We start from the raw sequence: 15,000 nt of genomic DNA, 5'->3' as shown, positions 1-15,000 counted from the left end.
GGTTAAATTCAAATCTCCCGACGAGCATCCCCGTCTGTTCCATATGGGAGTTCCCCCCCCCCTCCCCGGGGGGGGGGGGAAGCATGTTAATCGTTCGTCGTTTTCAGAGTAAAACAACGTCTTTGGTTTTTTTAATTGTCTTGTAATATTCGGTAACTGAATATTTACATTTCATCTGCTGTGTCAGGAAGCCTTCTTTGTCGGGTTCCTGAGAAACGTATCTCTTTTGACTTCAGCGTGAACTATTTACACAATCGCGAGTTTGAGCGGCCATGTAATTGAAAATCTGAACATCCATGAGATACAAAAACAGACTTGCGAATTATCGCAAATCACAATGCTGACAAGCACAAAAGCAGAAGAAATGGTTAATAAATATGAAGTTTGTTACTATCTGAATGATGTGTTTTTCAATGGGATGTCAAACGGCCAAGTGGATGTTATGCATAATAGGGCAAGTTCGGGCAATCAAGTTGAGTGTGTGACCCGTTATAAATATTTTGTCACAGAATGTTCCCGAATCATCAAGTATCACCACAGAAGACAAGAAGATCATTCTAAATGCTTATTCTACGCAAAAAGTAGGTTCTGGAGGTAATTTTGAGATTGTAAATCAAGTTTATGGCAGACAAGAATAACATGGTTACGTATATTTCGGCTGGTCTAAAACACAGGTCACATTCCACAGGTCACTTGTGGCAGCTTATTGTTTTACCTTTTGGAAAGTAACCCTAAACCTCAATTTGGCTAACCCTAGGCCTAATTAGGGTTTTAGGCCTAGGGTTAGCCAAATTGAGGGTTTTAGGTTACTTTCAAAAAGGTAAAACAGTGACCTGCAACGAGTGACCTGTGGAATGTGACCTGTGTTTTAGACCCGCAGCGTATATTTATATTTAATTAAGTTAACACAACAGAAAGACGCTTACCTTATTTTGACACGAAAATGCTTTACTATTGCCATAAAAACTATCCAGTTAAGCTCGCATATTACACAACATGATGAATTCATAAGGGCCACCTTTTCCAGCGAAATATTTTTTGAAACAAACAACATATTTGCTATTAGAGGTAAAAACCCCTTTCTATTTCATTACGTGCGTGAAGACAAGAAACTCAATCGTGTCAAATTACACTCCGTGTCAAAAACACAACTAAATAGTTGTCCCACCAGTGTTCAGCATCAAACCCTTTACTGAAAAACCCTTTACTTGAATTATCCAGCAAAAAATGGGCAACAAGCTTTCCTTCAAATAATTTTTGACAAACAAGAATTAGTGAAATTTCCAAGTGTTACCGGAAGACTGTGCAGATCCAAGTTCTTTCATTCCTTCTCTGTCTGTTGTTAAACCCATAAGTTACCAGAGGATTTTCCTTTTGGTTTCAGTGTTCCACATAACAGCACACTTGGTAAATTATTAGAAATACAGCTCACTTTGATTTCGGCTCGACGGGCGATAGATTATTGTCGAAGTCCATTACTCGCCGCTTTTAAGATTCCAGATATATTTGTCTTGTTTATCCAATTGTCGTTCCATTCTTGAGCTCCATAAGGGTATATTTTGTTTAAAAATGCACTAAAACGCCACACACGTTACAATGACTTTCGACGCCATTGGAGGTTTAATAATTAAATGTTCTACTGTGTGCACCAGGGAAATTGACGCATTACCCCAGCCCCCTCAAACCTAACAATATACCCACAGAAGACTCTATGCACAAAAACACCACTTAGCAGGGGAGTGACAGGCAAGACTTTTCCCGACATGGAAAAAAATATAAAAAAAAAGAAAACGAAAAATAAGAAAAACCCATGAAATGAAATGCAGATTCCGACTGGGTTTGCCATACTGGCAACCCAGTAAGAAGACGGTATATCATTGAAATTTAATGCAACAACCTTCAGAGTCACAATTGTTTTGCCGACTCAAGTAAGACTTGATGTAACAAAATCGATTTTCAATGATCTCATAGGTTTTAACAAAAAAATGTTAACAAGTGGTACACATATTGGTACTAAAGTCCCTAATTTATCTCAAGATACTGACGTATTAAATATCCATTGTGATTTGATTAACAATAGTTTAGTTGATGGTCAAGATACGGATATAATTTAAAGTTTCAGTACAAGCGTTTTACAACCATCGTATTTATTTACACTAGAACCACGAAGAATCACCTTTAATCCAATTAATAAAACTACAATTTCATCAATTAGATTTTGGGTAGCAGATGAAAAGCGAAGATTATTAAATTTAAATGGAGCTGATGTATCATATTCACTGATTTTAAAAAGAGTAGAATAGTATAACATAACAATATAATGAAACCATACGAATTCAAAAGATTTTACCATCCAAGAGTTGGAAAATTTGTATATAAACACAAAGGACCTGGTATAATTATTGATAACATTTTTAAACCTATGAAAGTTATTGCATCTTCAGTTTTCAATAAAGTAGCTAAGCCTATGGCAAAAAAAGCAATTGAATCAGGAGTATCACACGCTGGTGAAAAAATTGGAAAAGAGGTTGCTGAAAAATCTGGTGATTTGATTATGAGACAACTTTCTAAAATGAGGCAAAATTCATCAACAAAGCTAAACCAAGAAAGAATTATTCCTATTCAACCAATTAAGAAACAAGAAGCAGACACTAATATGATTTTAAATCGTTTAATATCAGGTAGGGTATCAAAAGAAGACGTTAAAATTATGTAATATAATAGTATAAAGTGGCTTTTAGAATAAGTGAATATTTACAACGAAACGTGTATGTTCGTTTTCATTTAGATGATATTATTCGAGCTCCTGGCAATAATCAACACCAAGAAAAAAACGGATACAAATTCACGATTAATGATAGATCTTCATTTTTTGATTGGTGTAATGGATACTTCGAAGTTCGTTTTCAGTTACAAAAAATAGCAGATGGAGCTGGTTATGCAGCAGCTGATAGAATAACAGTAATTAATGGTTCCCATAGTCTTATCAAGCATTGTATGATTAAATCTGCAGGTAAAATAGTATATGATACTGACAATCTTCATAATGTAACTTTTGTGAAAAATCTTCTTGAATATTCAGATGAGTATTCAAGATCTGTTGGTAAAAATAGTTTATGGTACCTTGATACAAATAATACTACGGCTGATAACAATTTTGGTTTCGAGTCAAGAAGATTGCTTTCTCAAGCTGTTAATGATGATGAAACAGGAGGTGGTAAACATATAAATGTGATTCTTCCTCTTAATCGTTACAGCTTCTTTGAAGAATTAGAAAGTAAAATGCTAGTTCCAGTGCAAATTCAATCTAATATTACTTTAAACGAAGATGGAGAATTGATTCACATGGCAAATGGCACTGATGATGGAAGAATTGTAATAGACAAATTTTAATTATGGTTTCCAAGATTGATTCCAAAAGATAGTGTGTATTCAAATTTCGTGGGCTCACTTATGAAAGAATCAAAATGGAAGTATTTAAGAGAATTATGTGAAGTATCCCAACAACACAAACTTCTGGTTATTTTCAAATATCAGCAAGTATTGATAATGTAAAATATGTTTTTGTATACCTTAAAAGAGTTATCGTAACGCTAATGGCTTTCGACATGAAGAAACAACTCCTTATAAAGTGGATACTTTTTCATTAGACAGAGGAGCGGCTCTAAATAATTGCAGACTTGAATATGGAAATGGGGTATTTTATCCTGAATTGGAGTATGATAGTGACTCCAAAGTACGCATATTCAATGATTTGATGACTTATGCAATGAGGAAAAATGATTATAATTCTGGTACTCAGCTAAATCAAAGTAATTATGATAGTTTGTTTCCGCTCATATTTTTTGATGTCTTTTCAAACAGAGAAAGTTACACGAGATCCAAAACAATTAACATTCAGATATAGATTGTCAGCCAATGCAAATCAAAATGCACTGTTCATGCTGTTTTATATGACGAACAAATTGCTATAGACAAAGTTGGAAATGAACTTATTGTTTAAATTTGAGTTTTATATTTAACTAAAAATATGTTATGTAATTAACAAATTATATAACATGTAGTATATACAAGAAATGACTCAACTTTATAAAATAGATGTAAAACTATCACCGAATCAAAAAAAGAATTTAGCAAAAGCTTTTCATAGAAGAGAAAAAATTGTTTTAAGGTTAACAAATAATGCATTAACTGGAAACGACACTCTTCATGTGCCTGTTAATGTTGTCAAAAGATTGAACAAAAGCTAACAATTTTAAAAAGGCGTGGATATCAAATTATCTAAAACTAATATTCGAAAACAAGTTGGAGGAAGGTTACTATCTTCAATGTTGTCATTAGGAAAAACATTGCTTCCAACTTTAGGAAAGGCTATCAGTGGAAAAGGAGTTAAAACAGGTGGTTTCATTGTACCACAGAACCAAATGCATAAGTTGATCCCATATAAGGATTTGTTAAATATGAAACAAAAAAAAATGACCTGCTTCATGCTCTACAAATGGAAAAAGCCTTTCATATAAAACGAACAAAAACACAATTAGGCGGATTTTTAGGAACATTTTTAGCAAGCATTGGTATACCAATGGCTGTTGATTTGGTAAAAAAATAAATTATAGGTAAAGGAGCTCCACGGATGGGTTTTCCACCAATAAATAAGACTAATGGAAAAGTAGCACCACGAATTGGAATGTATACACCACCACCATCTTATAGCTATCCTCCATATGTAACAGGTCAAGGTGTAAAAAAAAAAGCCAAAGAAAAAAACGTTAAGAAAAGGCTTACTGTTAGGCAAAAACAGCCCGTTCATCAATATTCCAATCCTAGGAGCAATCTTATATAACCAAAATGCTATAAAAATATTCCATTAACCAATAATGATTTGATAAAATGGTGTAAATAATTGCATATACCAATAAAAGATGTTTTATCAAGACATGAAACTGTACCTCATAACCACCAGAAAGCATTATTTATCTACAATTTAGAACCAGCATATATGGGTGGAAGTCATTGGGTTGCTACTTATGTGAAAAATGGTATCATAAATTATTTTGACAGCTTTGGTATGCCACCATTTCAAGAGATTGTAAATCATGCCAGAAATAAAAACTTAACATTATTACATCAAAACAATCAGATACAAAAGATTATGACGACAACTTGTGGTTATTTTTGCATTTATTTTTTAAATGAAATGAATAAAGGAAATTTATATTATGATCTGTTGAAAGTATTTAACATACATGATACAATGTACAATGAAAAATTCATTGAACAGTATCGTAAAAATATCTAATATATATAAATAATTGAAATCATATTGCATGAAACAAAGAAAACAAACCAAATGCATCGAACTATCTGGTTATAAACAAGCTAAAAATGGGAGACTTATGTTCTTTTGCACTTGTGCTGAATGTGGCATTAAAAAGACTCGATTTGTTAAAAATCAGGGAAACTAAACATCCCGCACTCAGGGGCGGGCATTGTAAGTAATATTGGAAACAAAACAAACATAAACAAAAGGAATTCCTTATCTTGGTAAAAAGGCAGTTGAAATGGGTAAGTATTACACATCAGAAATGCTATGAGATCCAAAATTGCAGAAAAAAGCCTTTGATTATGCTTTGAATAAGCTTAATCCAGCAATTCAAAATGTTGGATCACAAGCTTTGAATCAATTGTCAACAAAGATCAGACCAAAGAAAAAATATAAAACAAACAGAAAAGATTTAGATGGAAGTGGTTTTGATTTGCATAAAGCTATTGGTAAATTACCAAGACCTCAATCAGGTTTTACATTATCAGGTCATAAATACACAGGGCCTTACAATCCTCTTGAATATGACCCAAAAACAGGAGAAATATTGGAAATATATGATCAACCAACAGGACCAACTGATACCATTGCTATGCAACATGATGTTGATTATGCTGTTTGTAAAAATGATAGAAGATGTAAAAACGATGCTGATAGAAAAATGGTTCAAGCCTTAGATAATGTTCCATACAACGAAAGGCTAGAAATGTGATAAACACAAAACAAAAACTAGGTCTTGGTGTTAAGCTAAAAAACGTAAAAAGCCGTCGAGTGAAAAAAACTGGCAACAAAAAAAATTAGCAAATGAATTGCATAAACCAATCAAATGAAATTTTACTCGGCGGCGTGTAATTGTAAATCATATTGATGAAATATGGGCTGCAGACTTAGTTGAAATGCAGCAATTTAGTAAATGGAATAAAGGCTACAAGTATTTGCTTATGGTGATAGATGTTTTTAGTAAATATGGATGGATTGTACCATTGAAAAATAAACAAGGAGAGACAATTAGAGAAGCATTTCAAATAATCTTCAAAAATGGTAGAAAACCAGAATATTTGTGCACTGATAAAGGAAGTGAGTTTTATAACAAATATGTAAAAGATCTCTTAGCTAAGAGTAAAATAACACTCTATTCAACAGAAAATGAAGAAAAATCATCAGTAGTCAAAAGATGGAATTGCACAATTAAAAATAAAATGTAGAAACAGTTTAAAGTCCAGGGCAATACACAATATTTAGACTTTTTGCCTAAAATATTAAAACAGTATAACCACACTAGACATAGTTCAGTAAATTGACACCAACAGAAGCTAGTAAAAAACATAATGAAGGAGTTGTTTACTTTAATGTATATGGTGATATGGAGCAAATATCATCCAAACCAAATTTTAAAATTGGTGGTAAGGTTCGAATATCAAAGTATAAAAGAAAAACATTTGATAAAGGTTATACACCAAATTGGACTGAAGAAATATTCACAGTTGACAAAATTAATTACACTAATCCAATAACTTACAAAATAAAGGATCTCAACAATGAAGAGATACAAGGTAGTTTTCATGAGCCTGAATTATTAAAAGCCAAGCAAGATATATTTAGAATTGATAAAGCTATAAAAAGAGATTATAAGAAGAAACTAGCTTTGGTTAAATGGAAAGGATATAGCGATGATTTTAACAGTTGGCTACCGATGAAAATTTGACGGATATTTAAAAATAAAATATATTTAATTGTTATATAAATGAAAATTGTAAAACAATTAATCAGCCTATTAAATAATTGTTGCTTAGCTTATACTCGTGTTTTAAAAAGAAACAAAACGAAAAAAGTTAAATTTAACAAAAAGGTTGAAATAATTCCAATAACAAATACATAAAAAAAATTTTCTTTACTTTTATTATGTGTAATGGATTCACAATCTTCAAATATTGATTTATATTCATCTCAATTTGAAAGTGATTATCAAAGCGATAGTCAATTAGATCAATATAATTTAAATGACAGTTTTATTGATGATTCTCAATGTAGTTTTGATGTTAATTCAGATAATACTTATGAAACTGAACAGGATATTTTTCATCAGATACAGGAAATTTAAAAAAATATCAAAATTATAATTTTGTTTATCATTTCATATAATTAATTCATTGTATCAAATACAATATTACGATATTATCTTTACTTACGTACCATGAATAAACAAGATGATTTATTATTTTCTCAGTATGATCCCCCTGTATTTTTATTTCATCTTTTGTTTTGTTATAAAAGACACCTGCTTGGCATAATTTTGCAAGTTCTCTTTTAATTAACCATATTTGTTCTGTATGCAATTTTAAATTTTGTATTATCGTTATCTTTTTTTTTTTAAGTTCTGTTTATTACTTTAATTTGAATTTTTGGTTTAAATAATTCTTCCATATTAATTATACTTTATATAAAAAAATATTTTCTTTACTTTTATTATAAATGGATTTGGATTTTGGTTTTGATTTTGATTTCAATATCAATTTAATTGAAATTGATGAATTATATCAAAAATTTATTATAGCTTTAAATAAAATAACAAATAATTTAGATTATAGATTACATGAAAAAAATTGATTATATTACAAGAAAATACATTATAAAGGCTGATCTTTGTATTTTTTATTTAAATGAATTTTACGATTGTATTTAACCATATGATGATTCATATGAAGTATTAGAAATCTGTAAAAAATTTATAAAAGAAATTGAAAATATATCAAGATTATTAATTTACAAAAATGTAAAATCTCAACAAGATTATTATAAGAGTATTATGTATATAAAACCAGCCCTGTGTCATATGTGTTTAAACGATTTTTCCAATTTGTCATAAAAATGTTTTTCTAATTTCACATATATATGCAACCATATTGGATATATGTGCTAAATGATCTAAATAATTATGATGAAAAATATGATAAAGATTACAATTATAATGATGATTTTCAAAATAATGATAATTATTATTTAAGCGATTTATTTGATTTTATCGAATACATAATTGCATTGAAAAAATTTATTTTTGCTTTCTTAAATATGTAGTATTATACTTAATTGAAAATGGAAATTTCAGTTAAAGAAAAAAATTCATGGTAATACTAAATATTTCAATGAGGAAGACAAAGAAAAAAGGTCGATATTTGTCAATAAAAAAATATTTAAGCAAAAAGGAATAGACAATATAGACAATTCAAGCAATGGTAACCCCTCATACCATATTGTTGCAGAAAGAATTTTTACCTTAAAGAAAGAACTGGAAAACATCTTTGAGTATCGGACCAAAGGTGCAATTATTAGGTCAAAGTCGCAATGGTACAACGAGGGCGAAAGGAACTCTGCATACTTTCTAAATCTTGAAAAAAGGCACTGTAAACAAGGAACAATTAGTCAATTAAAAATTAATGACACTGATTTCGTCACCACAGATAGAGATATCTTATCTGAATGTACCGCTTTCTACAAAAACCTTTATACGTCAAAAAAACCGGACAGCCTCCAGTCTACATTCTTCTCTGAAGTGAACTCCACTTCTTTGTCGAATGAAGAACAAATTTTATGTGAAGGCCCCTTAACTCAAACGGAATGTCTCGAAGCCCTGAAGAAGATGGAGTCCGACAAAACGCCAGGAACAGATGGACTTCCTGCCGAATTTTATAAAGTTTTTTTGGAAAGACATTTCTCCTTTTTTAATTTCGGCACTCAACTATGCTTTAGACTCTGGCTGCCTTTCAGTGACGCAAAGACGAGGGGTGATTAAACTAATTCCAAAAAAAGATGCGGAACTGAACTTCATCAAAAATTGGAGACCTATTACCCTTTTGAATACTGACTACAAAATCGCAGCAAAATCTATTGCAAACCGAATTAAACTAGTACTTCCAAACCTTATCAATCATGATCAAACAGGATTCTTGAAAGACAGATTCATAGGCGAAAATATCAGACTTATCGACTCTATTATCCAATACGCCACAGAAAAGAATATCCCGGGCCTATTACTTTTTATTGACTTTGAAAAGGCATTTGATTCTCTCGAATGGTCCTTCATACATGACACACTAAGTTTCTACGGATTTGGTGCTTCATTGATTAACTGGGTGAAAACCCTGTATAGTAAAACTGAAAGCTGTATTCTGAATAATGGATGGGCAAGTAATTTTTTTGAGATTCAACGAGGTGTTAGGCAAGGCTGCCCGCTCTCACCTTATTTATTTATCCTATCAGCAGAGGTGCTTGCCATGGCAATTAGAAAAAATACTAATATAAAGGGAATCTCTGTAAATAATGTGGAAATTAAGTTAAGTCAGTATGCCGATGACACAACACTTATATTAGACGGGTCACGCGAATCTCTTTTTTCATCCCTCGCAATGCTTGACGATTTCAGCAAAGTCTCTGGCCTCAGACTCAATGATAAGAAAACTGAAGCTCTATGGATCGGCGCAAGTGTTGGAAATGATAAAATTTTGTTATCAGGAAAAGAACTCAAATGGCCAAAAGACAAGGTTAAATCCCTAGGTCTATGGATTTCAACAGATCCCGAACTATCTGCCTCCTTAAACTACAATGAGAAACTCGAAAAAGTTAAAGAAATCCTGAGATGCTGGAAATACCGCCGACTCACATTGCTAGGGAAAATCACTGTTATCAAATCACTAGTGGTCTCCCAATTAGTCTACCTGCTCTCACCTCTTCGCTCAAACTACGGAGTTTTAAACGAAATAAATGACTTACTCTACACTTTTCTATGGAATGGCAAAGGAGACAAGATAAAACGGAAGGTAATGATCAACGATTTCGGCGATGGTGGCTTAAAAATGATTGATATAAGTTCCTTCAATAAATCCCTCAAAACGACATGGATTAAAAAATACTTGGATAACAATAATAAGGGAAAATGGAAAATTTTTTTCGATATAACCCTCCAAAAATATGGTTGTCAAAACTTTTTTTCCTACAACCTTAATGTTAAGGACATCTTATCGAAAATAACAACTTCGGATGGCTTTTTAAAAGAAGTATTAGAAATTTGGGCAGAAGTTAACTTTGAACCAGAAATAGCATCGAAAAATCACTTTCTGGACCAACAACTTTGGCATAACTCCTTAATAAAGATAGCCAATAAGACAATTTTTTTTCAAAATTGGTTCAATAAGGGAATAACTCGGGTGAAGCATCTTTTAGGATCGGACAACAACTTTCTCTCGCTAAGTGATTTTCGCTGTAAGTATGAAATTGACCCTCGCCCTCTCAGCTTCTACGGATTAATATCCGCTGTTAAGTCTATTCGGATCGATTCAAATTTTCAAGATCTACAGAACACCGACCACGAAAAGGAGCCACTTACAACAAGAATTTTACAAGTCAAAAAAGCAACTACCTTAATATATAAAAAATTGATCAATATCAAGAGCTTAACCCCCGAGTCAAGTCAAAAAAAATGGCTACAGGATTGTGACCTACCAACAAATGACAACATAAATTGGACTGCTGCTTATATTTTAGCTAAACAATGCACAAAGAGCACTAAGCTAATAGAGTTCCAGTTTAAATTCTTACATAGACGCGTATCAACCAATAACTTCTTATTTAGAATAGGTCTAAAGGGCGATGAAAACTGCAGCTTTTGTCACACCTCCTCTGAGTCACTTATTCATCTTTTTTGGACGTGCAGCCACACATCTCACTTTTGGAATAAACTTACTGAATGGCTGATAAACCTAAATGTACTTCCTAGGGATTATGCTTTGACAAATACTACTGCGTTGGGACTGAGGCCAGATATCTCTCAATTCGCTCTTCTTATAAATTATTGCTTTCTCTTAGCACGATATCACATATGGCTCGCTAAGACAAAAGAAGGACATCCAAACCTTACACATTTCATACGCACTTTAAAATCACGATATGAAATAGAAATAAAAAGTGGAGACACAAAGAAATGGAAACCTCTTGCAGGATACATGAGGATCTAATTAATATTAGTATATTTCTTCACCTATCTGTATTTATCTCCTACCCATTAGTTTCTTTCAAATCTCCTGTCAGGTGCATATCTTACATTACCTGTAGTGAACCACATGCCTTTACCCTGTTTTTGATGCCTCCATAGTGCAACTTCAAGCTGTAATGATAATTATCTATTTTTCTTCTTTTTTTTTCTTTGCCCTTTGTCGTCACTGCATGTGTTAGTAGTACTGTCTTCACTGTATTTGTTAGTCGTGTAGATTTGTTAGTCGTCGTAATTCAAACACTGTTAAAATTAGAGTAATATCATGTAAATAGAGCTAGTGCTGTAAGTAGTCAGTGTACTGTTCGTAAGCATTGTATTATCTTGTATTGTTGCGAAAAAAAAAAAAAAAAAAAAAAAAAAAAAGGAATAGACATGTCAAATTTGTAATGAAACATATTTATTAAAAACAAATGGAATCATGTTAATACAAAAACACATTAAAAATTCAAATAATATTGAATAATTTGTTAAGTCTTATCAAATCATTTTTTCAAAAACATATAGAAAAGTTTAAATAAATTGTTTTAATTTATCTGAATTGTTCAATGTTGATATATGGCTTAAAAATACATTTATTATGTAATACTAATATAGATGAACAAATCAGAATTAGAAAAACTTTCAAAATCACAACTAATAAATTTGATTTTACAACAAAATAAAAAAACTATAAAACGAAAACCTATACCAACACAACATCGCACTGTCAAACCAATGGATCAAGAATATGAAGATAATATAATTCGACCTCCTTTTAAATTTAGAGATAAATTACCAACTGTTATTGAAGAAAAAAAAAACACCTATTCCAGCTAAAAGAACTAAAAGTTTTGATGTTAATTCATTTGGTAGTTTAATATGGCTATTTCCTTTAATAGGTTCATACTTAACAACATTAAAATAATGATTATCAACTAATTGTATAGTCCAACCAGATCCTTCTGAAATCCATTGAGCTAACTTGTTTAATATCTGTTGTTTTGATAATTTTAAAGCTAGTTCAATTTGTGTTTTATTAATTATTGTTTGTGCTATGCTGTTAAAATAGGCTGATTTAATTATTTTTTCATTACCTGACTGCTTTTCAAATGTTACCTTTAATGTTTCAACAAATTTTAGTCCTTTCATTTCATTTAAATTTTTTTCAATATGTGTTTCAACTACTTTTTTTGTGTTTTGTAATTAATGGATCATTATTGTTTTTATTGCTTATTTCATACGATGTTGTAAAGCCTTTTAAAGCTTTGTTTGTTTCTTTTATTATAGTTCTTGGTTTTGGTATAGGATTATGTAATGGTTCAAAAGGATTGATAAACTTAAAAAGCAATGATAATAAATGCTTCTTATGGGCACATATCAGGCATCTTAATCCACAAAACAAAGATCCTCGACGAATAAAAAAATCAGATAAATCATTTATTCAAAATTTAGATTACCAAGGCACTGAATTTCCAGTAACTATTAAACAAATAAACAAAATTGAAAAACAAAACAGTATTAACATCAATGTATTTGGTTATGAAAATAAACAACCTTTTCCTATTTATATATCAAAAGAAAAGTATGGAGATTGTATGAATTTAATTTTAATAACTGAAGAAACCAAAACACATTATGTACTTATCAAAGATTTCAATAAATTTATGTATAATCAAACAAAACATAAAGAAAGAAAACACTTTTGCATGTATTGTTTGCAATGCTTCAGCTCTGAACAAGTTTTAACTAATCACAAAGAAGTATTTATTCAAATAAATGGCGAACAAGCTATCGAAATGCCTGAAAAAGGTTCAAAGTAAAATTCAGTAATTTTCATAAGCAATTACCAGTACCATTTGTAATATATGCTGATTTCGAAGCTTTAACTGACAAAGTACAAGGTTGTAAACCAAACAATGATAAATCATACACTGATTCTTATCAAAAGCATACTGATTTTGCTTATGGTTATAAAGTTGTTTGTTGTTATGATAATAAATTCAGCAAACCAGTTCAGATTTATAGACGTGAAAATGCTGTATACAAATTTATGGAAAAGATGCTTGAAGAGGTTAAATATTGTAAAAATGTCATCAAATACAAATTCAACAAGCTATTAAAAAAAGAAGATGAGGAAAACTTTAAAAAAGCTGATGAATGCCACATTTGTAATTAAAAAATATATTAATAAAGATTTTGTGGTTAGAGATCATTGTCATATCTCTGGATCATTTAGAGATATCAGTTATATTTCACAATTTACATGGTTATGATTCACATTTTATAATGCAAAATATTGGACAAATAGCTAAAAATCATAAATATAAAAACAAGAAAGGCGAAGAATGTCAAATGAATATTAATGCCATTCCAAATAATATGGAAAAATACATAGCTTTCATGCTTGGCAATCATTTAACATTTATTGACAGTTTTCAATTTATGAGTTCAAGTCTTGAAAACTTGGTAAATAATTTACCTGATAAAGCATTTAAATATACAAAGGAAGAATTTAATTTTAATTTTCAGCTTATGGAACAAAAAGGGATTTATCCATGTGATTATATGGATAGCTTTGATAAATTCAATGAAACTAAATTGCCTTCACAAAAAGAATTTTACAGTATGTTAAATGATGAAAATAGATCAGATTATCACTACAATCATGCTAACGAGGTATGGAATACCTTCAATTTAAAATCAATGGCTGAATACCACGACTTGTATCTCAAATCTGACATTCTGTTGTTGGCTGATGTTTTTTTAAAACTTTCGAAAAACTTGTTTACAATATTACAAGCTTAATCCTTCTTATTATTTTTCAAGCCCTGGTTTAAGTTGGGATGCTATGCTTAAAATGACTGATATTAAGTTAGAACTTATAACTGATGTTGATCAATATTTGTTCATTGAACGAGCTTCTAAAGGAGGAGTACCTTACATAGATAATCGATATGCAAAAGCAAATAATAAATACATGAAAAAATATGATGAAAAAATACCTTAAAGTATATTATTTATTTAGATGCTAACAATTTATATGGTTGGGCTATGAGTTAATATTTACCAACAGGAAGCTTTAGATGGTTATCAGAAAAACAAATTAATAAGCTTGACCTAGCTAAATATAAAGATGATAGTAAAAAAGGATTGATTCTTGAAGTTGATCTCAAGTATCCAAAAAAATTACATGATTTGCATAATGATTATCCTTTAGCTCCAGAAAAAATTAAAGTTGCTAAAAATATGTTATCTGAATATGCAAAAACAATTTCTGATAAATATAATATTTCGACTAATCTTGTTAAAAAGCTTATTCCTACAATAAACAATAAAGAAGAGTATGTACTTCATTACAGAAATTTAGAATTATATCTCGATTTAGGTCTTAAAATAACAAAAGTTCATAAAGTATTAGAATTTGATCAATCACCTTGGCTAAAGCAGTGTATTGACTTTAATACACAGAAAAGAATAAATGCTAAAATGCCTTTGAAAAAGATTTCTTCAAACTCATGAACAACAGTATATATGGAAAAACAATGGAAAATTTACGTAGGCGTGTTGATGTTAGACTCATTATGAATGAGAAAAAACTGTTGAAATTAACATCAAAACCGACTTATGTTAGTTGCAAAATCTTCAATGAAAA

General features: G+C 30.7%; 1 protein-coding gene across 7 annotated transcripts in view; it reads left to right on the top strand.

Annotated features, from left to right (window-relative positions):
* Positions 1 to 15,000, top strand: part of LOC137975585 (BRCA1-associated protein-like) — a 125,507-nt gene that overhangs the window by 84,324 nt on the left and 26,183 nt on the right. For 6 of the 7 annotated variants that reach the window (XR_011117602.1, XM_068822701.1, XM_068822704.1 and 3 more), the window contains one exon: positions 510 to 581. The exons of the other annotated variant lie outside the window; for it this stretch is intronic. Coding sequence is in view for 5 of the 6 variants with exons in the window: in XM_068822701.1 (XP_068678802.1) it covers positions 510 to 581 (72 nt within the window). In the remaining variant the exon portion in view is untranslated. The remainder of the gene's footprint in view (positions 1 to 509; positions 582 to 15,000) is intronic. 7 annotated transcript variants of the gene reach the window in all.

Source organism: Montipora foliosa, chromosome 11 (assembly GCF_036669935.1).
Source record: "Montipora foliosa isolate CH-2021 chromosome 11, ASM3666993v2, whole genome shotgun sequence".
Lineage (NCBI taxonomy): Eukaryota > Metazoa > Cnidaria > Anthozoa > Scleractinia > Acroporidae > Montipora > Montipora foliosa.
This window is presented reverse-complemented; position numbering and strand designations above follow the sequence as displayed.